The 22915-nt window shown below is 36.2% G+C and overlaps 1 protein-coding gene across 3 annotated transcripts in view; it reads right to left on the reverse strand.

Moving 5' to 3' along the window:
* Positions 1-791: 791 nt before the first annotated feature.
* The window catches only part of LOC136031370 (dihydropyrimidine dehydrogenase [NADP(+)]-like), a 79576-nt gene continuing 57452 nt past the window's right edge, over positions 792-22915 (reverse strand). For all 3 annotated transcript variants that reach the window (XM_065710875.1, XM_065710874.1, XM_065710873.1), the window contains 7 exons: positions 20593-20745; positions 17338-17458; positions 14998-15260; positions 7658-7834; positions 4497-4721; positions 3120-3277; positions 792-1351 (listed from right to left, as the gene is read on the reverse strand). In XM_065710875.1, the coding sequence (XP_065566947.1) occupies positions 1255-1351; positions 3120-3277; positions 4497-4721; positions 7658-7834; positions 14998-15260; positions 17338-17458; positions 20593-20745 (1194 nt within the window). In that variant the 3' untranslated portion in view covers positions 792-1254. The remainder of the gene's footprint in view (positions 1352-3119; positions 3278-4496; positions 4722-7657; positions 7835-14997; positions 15261-17337; positions 17459-20592; positions 20746-22915) is intronic.

The raw sequence follows: 22915 nt of genomic DNA on the forward strand, positions 1-22915 counted from the left end.
GCCATAAAGATTGTAAAACTAGAAGACATTAGGATGATCCGAGATGAAATATCGAGAATTATTATCACAATGGAACTTAACAGGTTGAAAAAAGTAAAAAATTTAAAAGGCTGCCTAAAATATATTGACATTTATGTTGACGAAAAAATACTGTTATTGTTAGAAAATTACAAGAAAATGTCGTTATTTGGACCAGTTTACCAGCTCTATATTGATCAAGGCTGAAGAATGAGAAAACAACATGGAATAAGCGAACACTGGTTGAATGAATATGAACAGGGCACATTATCAGGGGGGTGTAATAATTTATCACTGAGTGATCTATTTTGTAATAAAAATTGGACTGATACGATTTATCATCTGATATATATGCCAGGTTCACTCTGCATATGCGCAGCCTATTCACAAGAAAGTGACTTTAAAAACAACACAGGAATTCCGTGGCCACTTAAAAACTGTTAAGTATCTCCCAAGAATGGTAGCTGTGAGTGTGGTATCGCCTCTCTCTTTCATTACTTTTGACTCATCGTTTGTGATCTGTTCAGTCACACCACTATGCCCAAATTTTCGGGAATTTCCCTAAAAATTTTGCAAAAACAGGAGCTTCAAAAGTAGTTAGGCTCAATTGTTACTTATCGAACAGTTTGGCTCGTCGAAAAGTTTAGATGCGTATGTTGTGCCACATTTATGTTATTTCCTTTTTACATTTAGGGTTATGTAAAATCAATAAGCCAAAATTACCTGTTTGAAAAGGACGTGCTGCCCTATCGATGTGGATGCATTAATTGATCTATGACTGAAATTACTTTATTGGACTAAAATAGTCTATTACATCACACACTTAAAATTATATTAAAATTACAAGAGGCAGTAATGATAAAATATATTTTTTAATCAACAAACATCATGGTATTTGAAACCCTGTAGATAAAGCGGCAAGGTTTTATCAATTTTACATTTAATTCTTCCGATTCCCTCTAAGCTAATCTAAATTTTATGCTACAATTTTCATAACCATACGTCCAACTCAAGGCCGGATCAAGGGGGGGGGGTGACCTCCCCTCTCGAAATATTTTTCTAACTCGTAAAAACGTAACACAAATACATATAAGCAAATTTTGATGCGTTTTTAAAAGTCTTCTTATATCCTCTATCCCCCCCCCCGAAAAATCCTGGATACGGCTTTGTTCAACTTCATACAACACTATCGTTTTCGGGATTTCTTTGCACAGTAATCAGGGAGCTCAAGGCATGTTACACAACTGCATGAGGCGTATAGTTCTCTCCTGAATATCCATTTGCTACAGGTACGCCTCTCTTTGGTATGTATGGGTCTTCTCTTGGCACCATCCTGAAATACATTTATTGCGTTAGTAGGTGAAAAATTATTTTTTAGAGGAAATACACATCTAAGGTTATTTGAGGGGCAAGACGTTTCGTAGTTTTTATTAGTTTATTACTTAGTAATTAACTATTTAATTACTTATAGTAATTAACTATTTAATTACTTATAGTAATTAACTAAGTTTATTACTAGTAATTATTTTATTAGGTATAAATTTTGTTTATTTTTATTCATGTCTTTTAGTTTTACTGCTGATGATGAACACTGTATATGTGTTCGAAATATCCAGTTAAATAATTTTATATCTGTTCACTGTCAATTAAAAGGTTTCATCCCTATTTTGAACTGTTTTACTTTTGCGTATTTTTGTACCAGCCGTCACGTGGTAGAGGCAAATTGATCTTTTCTTGCTGGTCAGTCGATTTAAAATGACTCAAGCATGTAGCTTTATTTGAGCCTCAGAAGAGGCAAAGGAAGATTTTTATCATTCTGCCGAGGTTTGAATTCTTCTCACCTGAGATATTTGACCTCATTCATCCCTAAAATGAGGTTTGTATACACCACTTGGGAGTGCAGAAGCTTTTATAGAACAAATACCTACAAATACTCAGTGTAACCTGGATTTGTTTCGTTGTGTCGCAGAGCACCATTACTGCCTTTGGAGCTCTAAAGCGGTAAGAGATACAAACTCAAAATCTTGTTTTAGCGAAAAGACATGCGATGTAAAAATAACTATCCTACCTGGCAAGAGTAAGCTGAACAGAACAATTTAATGTCGTACTCCAGTATAACATTAAACTGTTTCTCTGAGAATCAGAGAACACAATTCTGTAACTATTCTTGATTTCTTGGAAATAATTCTAAAAAGTATTTCTCATCTTAGAGACAACTTTTTTTTCTAGGCAAGATAGAATTTTTTCGACCGCGAAAGGAAGAGATCTTGGAGCTGGCATTGGTTTTCCACTATGAATTTTTTCTGCGACTTTTTCTATTTTGGAGTTTTAATCTTGTGAAATCCCTTCATTTTGTCAAACTGAAATGTCCTTGCTCCGAAACTTAGCTTTTTAGAATTCAAATAACCCTCAGTACTAATAGAACTTCATATTAACTTTTTGGAAACCTGAGCAAAATTTCAGCATCTCTTATAAATATTTGGGAAACACTACCGTAAATTCTGATTTCGAAGCATAAGAAGTTCTGATTTTTTTTCTAAAAATTCTTGAATTTGATGCTTACTATATTTTAGATTTATAATGCCATTAAAAGTAAGCAAGACGGCATGTACTCTTTTACACTCGAAAATGAACTAAGAAACAATTTATAAAGGTGTCATAGTGCCTCGATCTCCTGGACATCCTAGAAGTAACTTTTTCTTCTGAACAACGTATATCTTTTTTTCCAACATCGATAGAGAGATCCTGATATTCTAGCAAATTTCTTCAGTGACTTTTTCAATTTTGAAGATTTTATTTTGCTAATTCCCCAACGTTTTACCGAAATAAAACACCCTGTTTTCGAAGCTTAACTTTTTAGAAATCAAATAAATTTGAATAGCAACATAACTTCATATTATCTCTTCGAAAATCTAAGGAAATTGAAATAATACCGGAAATCCTGATTTCAAAACGAAAGTTCCAATATTCTCGAGTAATCTGATACTCAAAAATTACTAAATGCTCTACATACTCAATACATAGTTTGCAAAATCCAAAACATGGATTTAAACCGAAAATCAAAACGTATCGGTATTAAGAAGAAAAAAAAAACATTATACCTTATGCAGTCAATGATTGGGCAGACTGACGCGCATAGTGTGCACCCAGTGCAGTCCTTGGTAACTCTAGGAAGATGAGTTTTGGGATCAAATACGATTGCCTGGTAGCCAGAATCATTACAGGTCATGTAACACTTTCCACAGTTGATGCACATTTCCTAAATAAGAAATAGTTACAAATTATCTTTGCCTGTACAGCACAAACGACGAAGCTTTAGAAATTACAGTCTGAAGGATCATGGACAGGAGATCACCTCAACCGCTTTCTACTGTGAAGTCTGGTGCCGTATACCTTGCCTTTTTGCTTTATAATGGCACAAATTTTACACCCTATTTTGTATGTGCAGCACAACTATTTTGTGAATATACCTTGTAGACTAAATATCTATATTTATAGCAATATTTAAATATCATAATAATGTTTTAGTATATGCATTATATAATATATTATTTTTATATATGACATGATCTTATGAACTAAATACTAATAAGAATTTAAAAAGTTTCAAAATAGAGAAGGTGTTCCAGAAGAAAATTATCATCATCAATAATAATTAACTATTAAGAATAATTATATAACACTAATATATAAATGATAATTATATACATAATACAATATGAACAACATAAATAATATACATTATGATTAAATAATATAATACAAAATTAAAATATATTTAAAAAGATAATTAGTACTTGCGCTCCAAAACACCAGATAAAAAAATGGATCTATTCTTTGCATAATAATTACAGAAAGAATTAAGAACTCTATTACTTATAACGAGCCATTTTAGGACGAAGTTTAAAACCAATCATTAATTATGATTAATGATAGCTGGTTTCTGGAGTCCAATTTAAGAAAAATTTATAGCTAGACGGTGCAATTTTTATCTTTGTTTTAATTAATTAAACCGTTAAAAAACAACTTTGAAAAGCTCATAAATCGCACATTCACAATCTTTTAAAACTTTGAAAATAGAAGACTCGCCATGACTATATGCGCGTTTTCTCCTTTAGACGAACGTACAAACTTCCAAGATACGTGTTTTAACCATACAATATTCCCATTAGTACTTGGATTCTGACTTAACAAGTTACAATTATTTCAACTGTACCAATTAAATTTACTGTTAAAACTAAAATTACTTCTACATTCAATTACCTATTACTAATAACCTATTGTAACCTGACGACTGGCTTCGTTCATTTTTTATTTAAACTATTTCATTAGTTAAAAACTTTACTTTAGTACCGTCATAGGGGAGGAGGAGCAAGGAGGGCAGGTAATCCTCTGTAAATATGTCTTTTGGAATTTTCATCGAAAAAAAAAATTTTTTTTGGGTATTGTCATTGAAAAATCTATTTGCTTAATTTTACCTCATCTATAAGTGCGACAACTTGCTCCTTATTATTCAAATCCTTGTATGGTCCAATTTTATCAATTGCTTGAGCTATAAGATCTTTAATAGCTGGTATGGGGCCCTTTGTCGTATGGCCAGGTCTGGCTTTTTCAATTATGGCCTCTAGAATGTCTTCCTTTGTTTTGGCTTCTGCAATTTGTCTCTCCCGTTCATGCTGGTAGGGTCCAAAACTTGGCAAATGCTAGAAAAAAAAATTGAGAGAAGAGGGCTAAAAGAATTCAGGAATCGTTCTACCAAATAACCAAGAAAGCTTCACGCACATAACAAGCTTTTTGCGACATCCTTTTCACCTTTTTCATCATCACACATCTTCTTTTTTTAAATACTGTTTGTGCCTTTTCTTAGCTCGGCATTATTATATTTGACCGATCAGACTTAGTTTTTTCTGCCACAAACGGTCCTGATTAGTCAAAGCTGAAGAAATGCGATTAAGCCCACAATATTCCAGGGAATTTTTGGGTGCGGCAATTCTAAAGGCTTTAGGTTACACGACATAAATTCTACAGGAGGTTGGGAAAACTAAAAAATATGCTTGTTTTTTTTTATTATTATTTGAACTAAGTAGATTTTCAGTGACATTAAAGGCTGACTGTCCCAAATGGGGCAACAAGAGGTCATAAAAAAGGATTTAAAGAAAATTGGAATTTCATGGAAGGGGGTAAAGTGTGAAGCTTTGAATAGTTTGGTGCTAAGTGAGATTTTAGCAGTTGTAGTAGCAGTAATAGCTTGATACTATCCAGTGTATTAAAGTAAAAGCGTTCAAGATACGGCAAAGACAATTTTGACATCAGAAATTCAAATTGAAACTATTTCTGCAGACACATAGTGAATATACTACATTTTGTAAAAAACAAAATTATGTGACGAGAAGTGCGGTGTGACGTGTGCAACTCGTGGCAGAATAAGTAGTATTTCGAGACGTGCAATAGGGGGCGGAAACTGGGCAGCCTCTTACCTCTATATTTACAGAACTGAAAAAGAGATGAAAGATCAGCAAAATATTCTGATTTGAGGGGGGTGCTAAGGCACATCAGAATTTTATTGTACCAGGAGTGGATGGATACGGGAAAAAAAGACAAATAAACACAGAGGACGGCGCAAAGGTGCCCGTGTTGACTGTAAGTTTCAGTTAGGAAAAAAAATGTCATATAAGATCTATATAACTACCACAGCTAATTTAAGATTGGTACATTGCTTTTCTGATATCAATTTTTTTGGGGAAAAGTAGAGCTGCAATTACCTATTACATTTCTAGCCTCGTCCGTTACAATTTTGGCTAAATTCATTATTGTTGCATTTTATTCTTTTCTAAGGCACAATTAATTAAACAATGTGTAAAGTAAGTTCGACAATAAAGACACAAAGCGCTTAAAAAGATTTGTGTTTGTAAAATGTATAGGAAATTTGTTTTTGTAAAACTTTAAGGATTGATTCTTTAGAAAAATCCTTAAACCCACCTTGTAGAACCTTAGATCAGCTAAAGACTTTGAAATAATGAGATCAATTCATTCTATTTTCCCTAGGTTGTTCTTCATAAAATATATTACCTATCTATCTAAAAAAAAAAAAAAAAAAAAAAAAAAAAAAAAAAAAAAAAAAAAAAAAAAAAAAAAAAAAAAAAAAAAAAAAAAAAAAAGGCTGGTTTGATCGGCTCTTAAAATCGACAAAAGAATGTGTATGATTTTTGGCTACGAATATAAAACTTGCTTATTCTGAATTGATAGTGTGATGCGGAGGAGAATCGTGAGGAGGAGGACGTAAATGGAGGATTTAAGTTGATTTTTCAGACAAGACAAGACTGTTAGTCAAACAAGACACTTTTGCTTACAAACAATGGTCCAAGCGTCGACATTACTAGCATAACTACAAAGATTGTTGTTATGGAACTATTATGATACACGAGGAAGTTATTTTAGAAATTGATTTCTATAAAAAAAAAGATATCAACTGAGTACTGCGATTGATTTTTCTTCACGAAATTATTAGGGAAATATAGGATAGGAAATACTAATTTAAGGCTCTAGAGCAAAGTCTTGTGGGGCAATGTTAGAAGGGCATTAATAATTGACCAAAATGTCAAATTTATTTAAATAAAAAGAGTGAAAACAGAAAAAACACGGGATGAAGGCACCAAAAAATCTTAGGAGAGGGGAAGGAGTCCCCCTGGATCGCCAGTAGTTATATGGACAAAGAATTTCTGAGTGCACTTGTCAAAATACTTTTTGAGGCTCAAATGCCCTTCTCGAATAGGTTCCAATAATCCAATAGTCCTAGAGAGTAAGTTTATTTCACTGATATAAGTAAATGTGGATTTTCCATCCTCCTTTTGTGGAAGTAGGGTTATAATTCTAGACCCGGATTATTTTCAAAGCAGTTAGAATATAAAAATAAAACTTTGTTGCGATTAAAAACTTCAGCTCATGGAAAGGGCAAATTAATTTTCCGCTTATGGAAAGGACAAAGGGAATATCATGGAGGGCAAAACTGTTCGGAAACGTTGACAGTCAAAGAAAGAGGATAAAAATATTTTCAAAAACTTTTGTTATGACTAGACAATATCAGCAAATTGAAATTATTAGCTAAATCCTATAAACATTTTAAGATGTCATGTGGTGAGTCTGGGGTAAATGGCATAACATTGAAGCTATGTTTAGAGAGTAAGTAATAATTAATGTAAACTTTGGAGGAGGAGGGGATTGAACCCCTCCACCGTGAAAAAATCACGCTAGTTAGACATATTGTCAAATTTATCTTTTTTTTGTTGTTATTTATTTTATTATTTCCCAATATTTCCCCCTTTTCAATAAAAACATTTATCTTTATAGATCTACCGTTTAATATTGTATTTGATTACTGATACTAGCACTTTTTCATACCCCTTCGCATCGAAAAATAATAATTTATATGGTATTTATTCAAATGCTCAAATATCTGCACGTAAATCTATCTTCACATATATAGTATTATACCAATTTGGGCTAAAACCTTTAATAGTATATTTCTAGTCTGATCTCAAATTTTTTCTTCCTAAATGCCCATTCCTCCTCCAAGCCATCTACAAATAGTACACACGCTTTTGAATTAAGTCCTCAACGTCTGTGAGCATATCTTCCGTACCTTATCAATAACATCAAAAATTTTCGGTACTGGCTTTCCTTTTTGATGCCTTGGAGTAGGAGGTGATTGGCCATCCCACTCCGGTAAGTCTAAGGACTTGAGGTAGACCAGAGTTTTCAGTCCGGTAATATAGTCACTGATTACGGTGAAATCTTGATTCTGCACTGAGCTGCAAACCTGTAAAAAGATATAGATAATAGAGATAGCTGTAAACCTGTAAAAAGAAACAGATCATAGACAAATAACTGCCAACCTTTAGAAAGAGATTAGAATTTAATTAAATAATAAGTTTAATAGATTAAATTTAATAAGATAATTCCCCTTTATGGCAGTGTTCAAATAAAATTCCAGCTAGATTGATATCCCTACATATACGTCTGGCCAGAGTTGGTGTTTAGGTGTGGCTCAAAGACGACGGAAAACTGAAAGGCACATACAGAAATGCGCAAATAAATGAATAAAACTATAAAAAATGAGCTCAAGCGCTCCTCCCCTTCGCCGTAACAGAACAATTCCTGATTCGAAAATTTAACAAAATTTTCCTTCTTCCAAAAAACGTTTTTGTGTGTGAGACTTTTGGCTCTGTTAAGACCCGGAACCTCCAGACCTTTCCTATGGCTTTTTAATTTGCCTTTTTTTTCGTCTGAACACGTAAATTCCTACAAAGGTGTCTGATTTGTAAGCAGGCCATTTTCTGTTATGACCTGTATAGTTACTGGCAACGCTCATATATATTTATTTGTGGCTTTATTTCAATAGATAACGATAGAAATTGGCAAAATCTGTAATCGTTCTTTAAAGCAGCGTTCACATCCAAGTTTAGCTAGCTTCCAATGTCTCTTTAAGAGTCTAGTCAACCTGCCACGTCTATACATGGACCTCAAGCAAAAGGGTATGGAGAACTAATGAGAGAGGAAACTCAAGGTTGTTCCGAAAAAAAAAGCAACTCCATCTAGCGTTGTCAAGACATCAGAAAGTCCATTATAAGAATATGAATACTGGTTAAAACCTTTTCAAGGTGCCCCTGTGAGATGCAGACACAACTTAGGGCTACTACATCAAATTTTAGTCCCTGCCAGCCACTAGTTGTCCTACCGAGTGGTTGTACATGAGGCAGTGAATTCGGAGAATTCACTGCCGAGACTTGCTGGATTGAAGCCGTAATGTCTACCAAATCATCCCCAGGGGGTAATTTCCCCCAAAAATACGAAAGGCAGATCGTGGAACGACAAAATTGAATCACTTTAAACAACAGGAATGAAGAGTATGCCTATCCAAAACTCTTGAAATTCTGATAAACCCAAAATATTTAACTAATACTGAAGGTAGTCAGTTGTCCTTAAAATTTTATTTATGCTGAATTTCAGTACAAGAAACTACTTTGGGTTTATCAGAATTTCAAGGGTTTCGGATAGACAGAGTCTCCCCCGAGAGAAAAATCCCCGACGAACAAACCCCCTCCCCAGCGAAAATCCTGGGCACGGCTCAGTACTGAAAACACATCAATAAACAAGAGCTAAGAGCTCATATGGCACTTGTGACGAGGCGAGAAGAGCTAAGAGCCAAGAGATCATATGATATGAGCTCTAACAAAATTCTATGAATCAATAGATTGATTTAAAACGGAAAATAAGAGGCTTAATGCCGGTCAAGATTTAAAATAAGAGCTCTGAGTCACAAAGTCCTTCTAAATATCAAAATTCATTAAGATCCGATCACCCACTCGTAAGTTATAAATACCTAATTTTTTCTAATTTTTCCTCTCCCTTTTGCCCCCCAGATGGTCGAATCTGCGAAAACGACTTTATCAAGTCAAATTGTGCAGCTCCCTGACACACCTACCAAATTTCATCGCCCTAGCACGTCCAGAAGCACCGAATTCGCCAAATCACTGAACCCCTCCCCCCAACTCCCCCAAAGAGAGCGAATCCAGTACGATTCTGTCAATCACGTATCAAGGACATTTGTTTATTCTATCCACCAAGCTTCATCCCGATTCCTACACTCCAAGCGTTTTTCCAAGATTTCCCCCTCCAAATCCCCACAATGTCAAAAGATCTGGTCGGGATTTGAAATAAGAGCTCTGAGACATGAATTCCTTCTAAATATCAAATTTCATTACGATCCGATCATCTATTCGTAAGATATAAATACTCCAATTTTCATGTTTTCCAAGAATTCCGGTTCCCCCCTCCAACTCCTCCGAATGTCACAGGATCTGGTCGGAATTTGAAATTAGAACTTCAAAGCACAAGATCCTTCTAAATATCAAATTTCATTAAGATCTGGTCACCCTTTCGTAAGTTACAAATACCTCAATTTTCAAAATTACCCCCCCCCCCCAATTCCACCAAAGAGAGCAGATCCCGTCCAGTTATGTCAGTCACGTATCTTAGACAGGTTTCTATTCTTCCCATCCAGTTTCATCCTGATCTTACCGCTTTAAGTATTTTCTAAGATTTCCGGTCCCCCCAACTGCCCCCCCCCCCCCAATTACCCTTGATCCGGTTGAGATTTAAAATAAGATATCGGAGTTACGAGGTCCTTCTAAATATGAAGTTTCATGAAGATCCGATCACTCCTTCGTAAGTTAAAAATACGTCATTTTTCTTATTTTTCAGAATCACCCCCCCCCCCCCCCCCGCGATTGAGCAGATCCGTTCCAATTATGTAAATCACGTATGCAAGACTTCTGTTTATTTTTCCAACCAAGTTTCATCCCAATCCCTCCAATCTAAGCGTTTCCCATCATTTTAGGTCTCCCCACCCCAAACTTCCCCCAATGTCACCAGATCCGGTCAGGATTTAAAATAAGAGCTTTGAGACACGATATCCTTCTAAAAATCAAATTTCATGGATATCCAATCACCCGTTCGTAAGTTGAAAATACCTCATTTTTTCTAATTTTTCAGAATTAACCCCCCCTCCCCAACTACCCCAAAGAGAGCGGATCCGTTCTGGTTATGTCAATCATGTATCTAGGACTCGTGTTTTTTTTCCACCAAGTTTCATCCCGATCCCTCCACTCGTTGGAGGTGTTTTCCAATTCTTAGGTTTCTCCCTCCCAACTCCCCCCCCCAATGTCACCAGATCCGGTCGGGTTTAAAATAAGAGCTCTGAGCCGCGATATCCTTCTAAATATCAAATTTCATTGAGATCCGATCACCCGTTCGTAAGTTAAAAATACCTCTTTTTTTCAGAAATACCCCCCCCCCCCAACTACCCAAAAGAGAGCGGATCCGTTCCGTTTATGTCAATCATCTATCTAGGACTTGTGTTTATTTTTCCCACCATGTTTCATCCCGATCCCTCCACTCTTAAGTGTTTTCCAAGTTTTAGGTTTCCTCCTCCCAACTCCCCGCCCCCATCACCAGATCCGGTCGGGATTTAAAATAAGAGCTCTAAGACACGATATCCTTCTAAACATCAAATTTCATTGAAATCCGATTACCCGTTCGTAAGTTGAAAATACCTCATTTTTCTAATTTTTAAGAATTACCCCCCCCCCCAACTACCCCAAAGAGAGCAAATCAGTTCCGATTATGTCAATCATGTATCTGGGACTCGCGCTTATTTTTCCCATCAAGTTTCATTCCGATCCCTCTACTCTAAGTGTTTTCCAAGATTTTAGGTTTCCCCCCTCCAACTCCCCCCAATGTCACCAGACCCAGTCGGGATTTAAAATAAGAGCTCTGAGACACAATATCATTCCAAACATCAAATTTCATTACGATCCAATCACCCGCTCATAAGTTAAAAATACTTCATTTTTTCTATTTTTTCCGAATTAACCGGCCCCTACTCCCCCCCCCAGATGGTCAAATCGGGAAAACGACTATTTCTAATTTAATCTGGTCCGGTCCCTGATACGCTTGCCAAATTTCATCGTCCTAGCTTACCTGGAAGTGCCTAAAGTAGCAAAACCGGGACTTTAGGTTTTCCCCCTCCAACTTCCCCCAATGTCATCAGATCCGGTCGGGATTTAAAATAAGAGCTCTGAGACACAATATCATTCCAAACATCAAATTTCATTAAGATCCAATCACCCGCTGATAAGTTAAAAATACTTCATTTTTTCTATTTCTTGCGAATTAACCGGGCCCCCACTCCCCCCCCCAGATGGTCAAATCGGGAAAACGACTACTTCTAATTTAATCTGGTCCGGTCCCTGATAGGCTTGCCAAATTTCATCGTCCTAGCTTACCTGGAAGTGCCTAAAGTAGCAAAACCGGGACCGACAGACCGACAGAATTGGCGACTGCTATACGTCACTTGGTTAATACCAAGTGCCATAAAAACATGAGCTGACTACAGCCGTGATAAATCAAACTTCTATGCCAAAATAGGTATAAAATAATTGCAGCTCAAAGTTACCACTTTATGTGAGAACGATGGGTTGCCCACTTAAAAAACGTGTATACCATCTTGCAGTCACCACGCAGGGCTGAAGTCTTACACACGTTGCGGAGCAAGTAGCACATCGAGGTGTACACCACTTAGGAGTGCGTGAACAACCCCTAGACTGACAATTGTTGTCGACACTGAACTCTAATCGGAACACATTAAAAAGAAGAGATTTTCAAACTTGACAAACCGATACAGTGTGGACAGATAAATACAAAGTTCCTTTCATTAACAATACGAAAAATTAACATAAGCTAGTTTAATTTTGTCAGTCAGAGGCTTATTCAGCCATCTAAAGCATTGAATTAATTAGTAAAACCTTCCTTGAAAGAAATCACGTAAAGAACAAAATGCAACTTAGAACATGATGTCAACGGCACTAGATTAACTTATTTCTTGCCAGCATTGACTGCTTCAAGAATTTCTTCGTTTAATTCTGGGATAGGCTCCTTCCAATAGTTGAACCGAGAGACTTCTGCACATGCATTGTCAAACGAGTTGGCCTGCCAAACAAATGGAAAAATGTGGTCTATCAGAGTGCTCTGGCTAACATAGGTTGAAGGGGAAGGATAAAGGGTATGGGCCACCCCTCGCTTGAGCTCTCCTTTTGGGTTTATCGTGAATATTCTTTGCTCTTTGATACCTACTGCATTATACGCCCAAATATCATTGACTTTATTTGCATACCCGGCATAGAAAGGATCTCTCACTTGGAAAAAGGCTTTTTATACCTTTTAAGCAAGCCATTTTAAATTCTTCCGGGTTCCTTTCAATCATCTCTCTATGTAAAACATTCATCAAAGTAGTGGGGTTAAGCAATATGGGTCCGTCAGGAAGGGAGAAATCCCCTTGTTTCAAGCATCTGAGATAATCCCGAGTTATTTGAGCTTGGCCGATAGCCCGTGCAGAGAGGTAGAGGATTTTGTATCCATTTTTGTGAATGTTTGTAAATAACTGTGCCACACCCCTCTGAGTCCTGGTCCTACCAACTATTGGCAAGATGAGACCTAAAATATCAGACTTAGTAATTGTACCATCTACATTACTAATAACTACTTTATCATCCCAACGCCAGAGGTAAATGTGACATACACATCGCGTTGTACCCTGATAGGCAGTAGTTACACTAAACTGAACTTCATTAGAACCTTCAACTAAATTTAACTTGGCAATCTGATCCGATGTTAAGCGGAGAGATTTCTTGCACTTCTTCTTCCGAGGTGGCTCTTCTGAGGAAGGTATTTGTTCTGAAGTAGGTATTTGTTTGCTCAACACAATTGTTTTTCCTTCAACAATGTGTTCAGTCACTGCTTCCTCCTCCTCCGGTTTAAAAGATTGCCCCTCCTGTCTATCTTCAGCGATGTAAAAAGAAGCGGTTTCGTTTTCTACTATTTGTTCATTCTCAGGTTCAGTTGTTTTCTCCATCTCAACTTTCTTTGCTAAAGTTGTTTCCGATTCAGACCGATTCTGGTTATTAGGTAATTCCACGATAATGGAAATACTTTTCCTTTTACATTAATAATGATTGGCTCTCTCACTAAGGAACTATTCGAATGTCCTGCGCTTGGAGATACCTTTCCACTTTCTACAGCATCACTGACAAGAGATGGTTTCAAGTTTTTGTCAAAATCATATGTCTCTAATTCAGATGGCAGCAGTACATCACTATCTGCCACAGTCAGTATTTTAGTTTCAAAATCAGGTTGTTTTCTAGAGATAGCTCCTTCATTTGAAGCTTTATCTCTAAAGGAAAGTTGACTATCAGCAAAACCATCTGGCCTTTCAGTAGATATGGGGGATGTAACTATGAGTGGAGGATATTCTTCATCTCCTGATGTTTCTTCAACAAAAAAACCTTCTCCTGATTCACCTAGTTTCATATGAATGTCTACTTTTTTCCCATTTATGAGTATATCCACTATTTTCTCTGAATCCTTAAAACTCCCAATTTACCGAATATAACATGAAAAGGTGAACATGCATAGGTACCATCTTTTTGTTGTAAAACAATGGACACGACTACAATGGCGCGTAACTAATATGGCACGTAACGACTTACGCACGCGGGGGGGGGGCTTGGGGGGTGCGAAGCGGCCCCACCAAACTAGGTGTTGGGGTGGCGCGCATGATTTTCATGACAATTACAAAATGTTTCTATATACAGAAATTTCCTTTGAAATGAGCCATTAAATAGCTCTGTGTTATGATGATAAAATACCTACGAATGTGAAGTCATTCATCAATCATGAACATGCAAATGCAGTTTTTTTTGTAAAAAATGATTTATATTAAAAATTGTTTTGTTAATTATAGAAGTTTTCTAAATACGGAAATTTTCTTAAAATGAGACATTAAACAGCTTTCTATTATGTTCCAGTGCCCTGCTAGATGTGGGAAAAAACGGAAAGAAAATCAACGGAGTATTGTGGTAACAGCCACTTTTCTTGAATTTCAAACCAGTATATTTCAAGCCAAGGGAAAGTTAGTTTCCCATATTGGGGTATTGGACAAGAAGGTTCTAATAATGTACTTTGTTTTTCGATCTGATTCTAGTTTTAGGAGTTATGGGCTACTTCATTTTCTGACTATGGGGCGTGATCGTTTACCGCTGCAACTAGGATAATGATTTATACATAATTGAAGCATACACAAGGAGCGATTTTATCATTATGATAAAATGTGATATGATATGTTCCACTTTCTATTATGAAACTTTGAAAAGGTTGGGGTGGAGGAGAAGCATGGGTAGCTATGTAGACCACATATGGCTTGGTGCTGCAATAAGTTGGTAATAGTAGTAGTAGCAGCAAATAATATTATTTCGAGAGCTTTTGTTTTTAGAATTTCGTATTATGATGGGTAGTGTTTTTACTTTTTTTTTTTTAGCGTTTACAATGATACATCAGCTTATTAAAGTTGTTTTAAAAAGTAAATACCTGCAATACACTCGCACCACACTGAAGAAACTGTAATCCTGCATCTGCTGAATCAATACCTCCTGTTGCTAGAATTGGGAAACCAGGTAATGCCTTGGCAATAGCTGAAACTGCACGTAAAGCGATCGGTCGAATGGCGTTGCCAGATACTCCACCATAAGTGGTTCGTTTGTCTTTACCCACTGCGGGCCATGATGTGCTATCCGCTTTGACTGTCACAAGGCCGGAAACAGTATTTGTGGCGGTCACGCCATCAGCCCCTCCTGTGATAAAAAATATTAAGAAGAAAAATATTTTAATTTCAGTAAATAAGACAACTCCAGTTTCTTTTGGTTTGGCAAAGCGCAAAGGAATCTAGCTTTCAGAGGGATTGAGGAGGCGGTGGGCCAACTCTTATTTCAGAAAATTTGTGTTAATTTCAAGTTTGGTTCGATTGTTAATTTAATTTCTATTTGGTTTGGGTGTCATTTATTCAGTCATAGCAATGTCTGATCATTTTAAGATTGAATTATTGCATGACTTCATTTCTGTTCCTTTGAGATTTTAATGTCACTCTTTACTTATCTTGGCTATCTTTTTATTTGAAAACATTCTTAAAACTAATTTGTGTTCGTTTAAGAATTAAAAATTCTTTACCCTGTCCTCAGCAAAAGTAAGATTCTGTCTGCAACCTAGAAAAGAACAAACCACGGCCCGTAGTAATCAAAAAACCTAAAAAACACGTTACAAAAATGGTTAATCAAGTACCGAAATTATTGGCTTGGGTGGGGGGGGGGTTAGAATATTTGATATCCTTTTACGCCTTCAATTTTATCTACAATCATAAGGAGATTCTATTACAAGGATAGGCATAGGCAACCAAAGAGAAGGTTGGACCGATGTGAGAGGAAAGAAGCTCCAAAACCAACGGATGATAATCTTTAGTAGAGGTGGACAAAATTTAGGAAATGTTTGGCTCATCCTTAAAAGGTTGAGCACCAGAAAATTTTGCTAAACTTTTGCGGTAGCTGGATGGGGAATTGACCAAACCAAGTGCTCTGATTCGCTCCAAATGTACTAAGTAGTTGCCAAAACCAAAGGAGACCCAGCAAGAAATGTTATACCGGTGACGTCAACAGTAAAAGCTTAAAGTTTCATACTTCAGGTAACTTTTCAAACTTTGAAGCCTGCTAGCTCGTGGACTAAAACTACAGAGGGTAGGTGGGACTCGGGAGTGGCTTACACATAATGATTGATTCTCTCTGTCGCCTTAGATCCAGATATCTGTCACCTCAATTTTAAGCAGATAGTAACCTGTTAATGCAAAGGTGGAAAAATAGGTATGCATTTAAGAAAATAATCTTTTTCATGTCCCTTTGGCCCAAGGTATTTGCCCAACAGGTTTCAAGCCAATAAGGTAATGAAAAACCTGCTTACTTTTTTGGCTGAGAAGTCGGTGGTCGGGTGGTGGTCAGAGAGCCACAGGTGCCACTTATGGTTCTCATCATACGGGTTGAAATCTGCCCAAAGTTTGAGGGGCCGCACGATCATTCTTTTTCCAGGGAGCCGGCAGTGGAGAGGAGCGAGTCGGCTTTAGAGGGGTCACACATTTGCTTTAATGGTACAATCGAACAGATGAAAAATCCTTGGATGATTTGGGTCCAGGCAAGACGCAAGATGTCAAAGTTTCTTTAAGAAGCCTAGTGGTAGGAAATAGGGCGAGAGGGGATGAGAGGAGTAAAATCCAACTTCATAATTAAGACTGGAAATCCTTACAGAATTCTAGTTGAAACAAGGTGGACCATACTTACCTTGCTGGCAAAATTTGGAGATGAGGGAGAGGGAGTTAGTTAAGAGAAATATATTTCTAAGATTATTTCTGAGCAACATGGCTGTTGTCCCTTTCCTGCTTTAAGTTGTCATTTTTTCTTCTTTGATTTTTTTTTGTGTCTTTTGGTGGATTATATTATTTATTGTGATAATAGAGAGCCTTCGATTCGAGCTTAGCTCTCTGTTGGCTCAGTTTGAACATTTTTGTTTGTCTACATTGTTTGCTAAATAAAAATCTTTAATCTATATAACAATGTTCTGTCACCCTGTCCACTTCAGAAAATTTTTTAAAACCCCCATATGATTAGATGTCATGTAAGTTTCATCTCTTAGTCATGGTCAATTATCCACAAGATGAAATCTCGAAAGGATAAACGGCGAAAGTCCCACTACAGAAAATTTATAAGGTGCCAAACGGAAGGTGAACTTAAGCAGATATTGCTTTTTTTGTCATTTTTTACGTTTTTACATTTTAGTAAACTATAGAAGACTTAAGCACAAATAAACAAAAAAACATGTGATATACCAAACCTTGATAAGCTGCTTTTGCAATATCAACAATGTTCGTAACATTTGGAGTCAGTTTGGCGAAGAAAGGTATCTTGACTGTTGAACGAACCCACTTGCAAATATTCTCTACCAAATAGGGATCCTAAAAAATAAAAATAAAAAAATGTTTTTTTTTAATTTTTAACACCATTTTTAATGCTGGTTTTGGGACAAGGCCATATAAACAGTGTTTTATTCAGTTAAAAATATAGCTATTCCTTTTTTATTTAAAAAACATTTTACATTTTTAAATTTTACACTGGAGAAAAGCTTTAATTGCTCATTAGGAAGATGCATTTTTTAGGGTTTCAGCAGCAAATTTTCGTAAAACGAGAGTATAGTATAGAACGGTATGGCTTCACATGCTATAGAACAGCATCTTCATATGCAACAAACAAAATCCATAGTATTTGAGCTAGAGACCCAGCAGCTCCCCACTTTTCTCAGAAGTTAGCTGGTCTACCCTACCTTCTGTGAAGTAAATAATCTCTTTAAAGGCTATCAGCAGATAAACACCACTTAGATAGCTCGGAGGCATTGCAGTAAACCACTTTTCCCAAAAGTTAGTTGATCTTCCTGCCCTCTATAAAATGAATAATCTCTTTAATGGATATAGGTAGAAAAGCACTGGCTACGTGACTCGATGCCTTGCAGCACGCCACTAGCCGAAAGTTAATTGGTCTTTCCTGTTTCATCTATAGTAAATTATCTCTTTAAATGCTATCAGCAGATAAGTACCAATTAGATAATTCAGAGGCCTTGTAGCACACCGCTTTTCCCGAAAGTTAGTTGGTCTCCCCACTTTTTATAAAGTAAATAGTCTCTTTAAATACTATCAGCAGATTAGCGCCGGTTAGATGACATGGAGGAATTGCAACACAGCGCTTTACGTAAAGTTGGTTGGTCTCCCCTGCCTTTTATGAAGTGAATATGCCTCTTTAAATCTTATTAAATAAACACCCTTAATAGGACACGGAAGCGCAGTGATAGCACAGTGGACTGATTATATGCTTGGAAAAACGGGCCTGTGGGCATATCATACTGTCACAAAGTTGGACGAGAGGCTTGCTTCTCCTTACTAAAAAAAAAAAAAAAAAAAAAAAAAAAAAAAAAAAAAAAAAGCCGAGAAACTGAAACGTTTAATTCGACAGACTATGCACCATCAATGGCTGTTCCCCTTTTTAGAGGACTTTGATGAAGAGAAACACAACTTTCTCGACAACCATGTCAAATACGTACTTTATCTAGACACGATGATACGCATTGGAAGCTTGAAAAAAAGTATTATTTCTTCTATAGAATTATCTATATTATCTTCTATAGAATCCAGTAGTTTAATAATAAAGAGGAAAAAGGTTTAGGGCTTAGTAAACCATAAATGAGGTAGTCTAAAATGTGGAAATATCGGAATATAACTCAAGTATAATAAATGTCTCTTTTAATGTCTATTTTTACTTTAATAAATTGCAGTTAATTTTCTGGTCTCAAACCAAACATTTTGAATATTATTCCTAATTTAATTGAGTTTTTTTAAGCTTTTCAAAACCTTATGTATTTACGTTTTTTCAAGGGCAGCAAAAATACTGCTAGTCTACTACTACTACTGATAACCCACCACAGCACACAAACACATGAGATAAACACAGCCGCCAGTGATTTTCCTCTAACCCACTTTATTCACTCACCTGACTCTTTAAGTTCCAAGAAGAATAATTTTCCACCACATATAAGGTGGTAATTCAAGCAGTATACTTTCTAAGAAATTTCAAACGAATTTTTTTCAAAGGAATATTTTTTTGTAGAATATATTCCCCAATTTGGAAAGCTGTAGGTAGAGTATACATAGGTACCATAATCATTTGGACCAGTCATTTTGAGAGAGACAGAAAGAGAGACACTTTCATTACGCATATCATCAATATACAAAAGAACCACATCAGGCACTTTAGAAAGTCAAAGACTTGTTAGTAGTGGCTGGTAAACATTCAATGAACAACAGTACCGACAACACTAACAAAAAAAAATGAAATGAAATGAGACAAAAAAGTGGGGAAAAAACAAGAGGAAAATAAAGAAGAAAAAGAGAGAGAAAGAGAAAAAAAATCCTACTTAAAAACACGACAATAAGCAATAAGCCACCATTCAGTTTAGAAACATCCCACGTCCAAACATCCAGCTTCATTTGATGACTCCACCTTCCAAAAATGTACCCTAAAATTTTCCAGCGTGTAGATTTTAGCTTTTAAATTTACCCTAATTATCTCTTCAGAAGTTACAGTGTATTCTACAAGCACTGTTATCCACGATTTCCTCTTTGTATTCTTTAAGACTACCATAAAATACTATATAGTAACCATCAGGGGATGCTGTAGATTACAAAAGAAACAACATTTGAAATAAAATAGTGCTAATGAATAGTTTAATGATATCAAACTACAGGATTGAGAATATAAAAGATAGAGAGGGCTAAAAACAGAAAACAAAAATTTACACGTCCTAAAAAAGGGAATACTGCTACTATCGGACAGACGCTTCATTCTAAGAATGAACAAGATCGGGAAGGAGGGTCTCGGGGAATTTTTTCTGGATGACAAGGGTCGAAACAGAAAAGAAAAATTTATGCCCACATTTTTCACAAAGAGAATTCTGACAAATCTTGAACCAGGAGGGGTGGTTGGCCCTCTTTTAGCACACAACCCATATCAGTTATCACTATTAAATATTGTTATACCATTACGAAGAGTGAGGCTTTGAATAAATTGGGACGGAGAAGGAGCATGTGCATTCGTGTTCTACTCAGGCGGCTTGGTGCTGCAGTGAGGTAGTAGTAGTAGTACTATATAATCAGGAAAAATTACTACGGTTTCGCTCACTATTGATTTATTGATACAAATTTTCCAGAAAACTAAATTTCGTTTGATTTTTTATGACCCCTTTATCATCCTGTTCCAGATTTTGCATGGAAAAATACTCGCCTCCAAAGAATTTTGGGATGGTATTCTACCTAACCAGTAAAAAGGAAAAAAGAATGATGGTTGCCTGGTGTTTTCAGACGTAGTGTTTTCATACAGCATTTGGGAGTATACACACACGAACAATAAGCTCTCTTATTGCAGCTCACTATAAAATCATGTTCTCCATTTAAAAATGTGTCATTCTAAACACACTCTTAGACGCTCCCACAGCTCTCTGACGCTGTCGGAACGCCAAAAGAAACGAAGATTCAATATGAGTCACCTGTCCACAAGCGAGTCCCATTCCTTTTTCACCCATTCCATGGGGACAGCTCAGATTCAGCTCTAGCGCATCTGAACCAGCATCTTCGGCTTCTTTTGCCAGTGTCTTCCAATCATTTTCATCAAAAGAACACATAATGCTTGCAATGACGATCTAGCAAAAAAAAAAAAAAAAAAATAATTATCATAGATGAGAAAATTACAAACTCTAGTGATTAAGGGTCATATTTTACAGAAGAGGAAGTTTCAGTTCACTAACATGCTGGCCTCTCGGTATCCTTAAGCAGCAACTAATTGAAAGCAGAAAGTAGTAAACGTAAAAAATACACAATAGAAAAATAGGAGAAGGAAAAACAAGAGAGAAAAAGAGAACCACAGAATAGTTTATTTTTGATTTTTCTCATGGAAACTGCTGTAATGTGGAGAAAGACGGACTGATTGAGGGGGGGGGGGTATTATATTTACGAATGAGACTTGCGACATTATGCAATTCCTTAAACCATCGGTCCGTGAAACTAATCGATTTTGATAGAATAATCTGCACTGACTTTAAAAATACGATTGAAATTCTTTAACCCCGACTTTTTTTTTCATAATTTTTGGGAACTTCCTATTATATAATCAATTCTAAAAGTAACTTATTATACCCCTCGTAGTTTCAAAAAGAAAACATCTATGGGGCTCTCTTGAGAAACATTTTTAACATTACATATTGGAATATTATTTATGTGCTGATTACTGAGGACAAAGGTAGCAATCATTTAAAATTTAGCATAGCATTGAACAAGTATTCAAGATTAAAATATAAAACCACTGAGGCATTTTATTCACTATTTACAGATGGTTTAGGGGGTAGTAACCCCACTCATGTGTGTGATGGTTTCTGTTCATTTAAGCTAACAAGTTCACTGCTTTGTTACCCATCGAAAAAAAAATTATACAGTGACTGCACAAAAACGACCTAGGTTCTGATTTGGTGCAGCCATCTTTTTAGCAGAAATGTGGGCAGGTTAAACTTTGTTTGAATAAGAATCATCAACTATTTTCAATCCGTACGATTTGATGACAAACGTAGGACTATGGCCTCTATAGACCTCTTCACCTCAATCAGACTTTACAGGTTAAACTTTGTTTGAATAAGAATCATCAACTATTTTCAATCCGTACGATTTGATGACAAACGTAGGACTATGGCCTCTATAGACCTCTTCACCTCAATCAGACTTTACAGGTTAAACTTTGTTTGAATAAGAATCATCAACAATTTTCAATCCGTACGATTTGATGACAAACGTAGGACTATGGCCTCTACAGACCTCTTCACCTCAATCAGACTTTACAGGTTAAACTTTGTTTGAATAAGAATCATCAACTATTTTCAATCCGTACGATTTGATGACAAACGTAGGACTATGACCTCTATAGACCTCTTCACCTCAATCAGACTTTACAGGTTAAACTTTGTTTGAATAAGAATCATCAACTATTTTCAATCCGTACGATTTGATGACAAACGTAGGACTATGGCCTCTACAGACCTCTTCACCTCAATCAGACTTTACAGGTTAAACTTTGTTTGAATAAGAATCATCAACTATTTTCAATCCGTACGATTTGATGACAAACGTAGGACTATGGCCTCTATAGACCTCTTTACCTCAATCAGACTTTACAGGTTAAACTTTGTTTGAATAAGAATCATCAACTATTTTCAATCCGTACGATTTGATGACAAACGTAGGACTATGGCCTCTATAGACCTCTTCACCTCAATCAGACTTTACAGGTTAAACTTTGTTTGAATAAGAATCATCAACTATTTTCAATCCGTACGATTTGATGACAAACGTAGGACTATGGCCTCTATAGACCTCTTCACCTCAATCAGACTTTACAGGTTAAACTTTGTTTGAATAAGAATCATCAACAATTTTCAATCCGTACGATTTGATGACAAACGTAGGACTATGGCCTCTACAGACCTCTTCACCTCAATCAGACTTTACAGGTTAAACTTTGTTTGAATAAGAATCATCAACTATTTTCAATCCGTACGATTTGATGACAAACGTAGGACTATGGCCTCTATAGACCTCTTCACCTCAATCAGACTTTACAGGTTAAACTTTGTTTGAATAAGAATCATCAACTATTTTCAATCCGTACGATTTGATGACAAACGTAGGACTATGGCCTCTACAGACCTCTTCACCTCAATCAGACTTTACAGGTTAAACTTTGTTTGAATAAGAATCATCAACTATTTTCAATCCGTACGATTTGATGACAAACGTAGGACTATGGCCTCTATAGACCTCTTCACC

Source organism: Artemia franciscana, chromosome 9, assembly GCF_032884065.1.
Source record: "Artemia franciscana chromosome 9, ASM3288406v1, whole genome shotgun sequence".
NCBI classification, from domain to species: Eukaryota; Metazoa; Arthropoda; class Branchiopoda; order Anostraca; family Artemiidae; genus Artemia; species Artemia franciscana.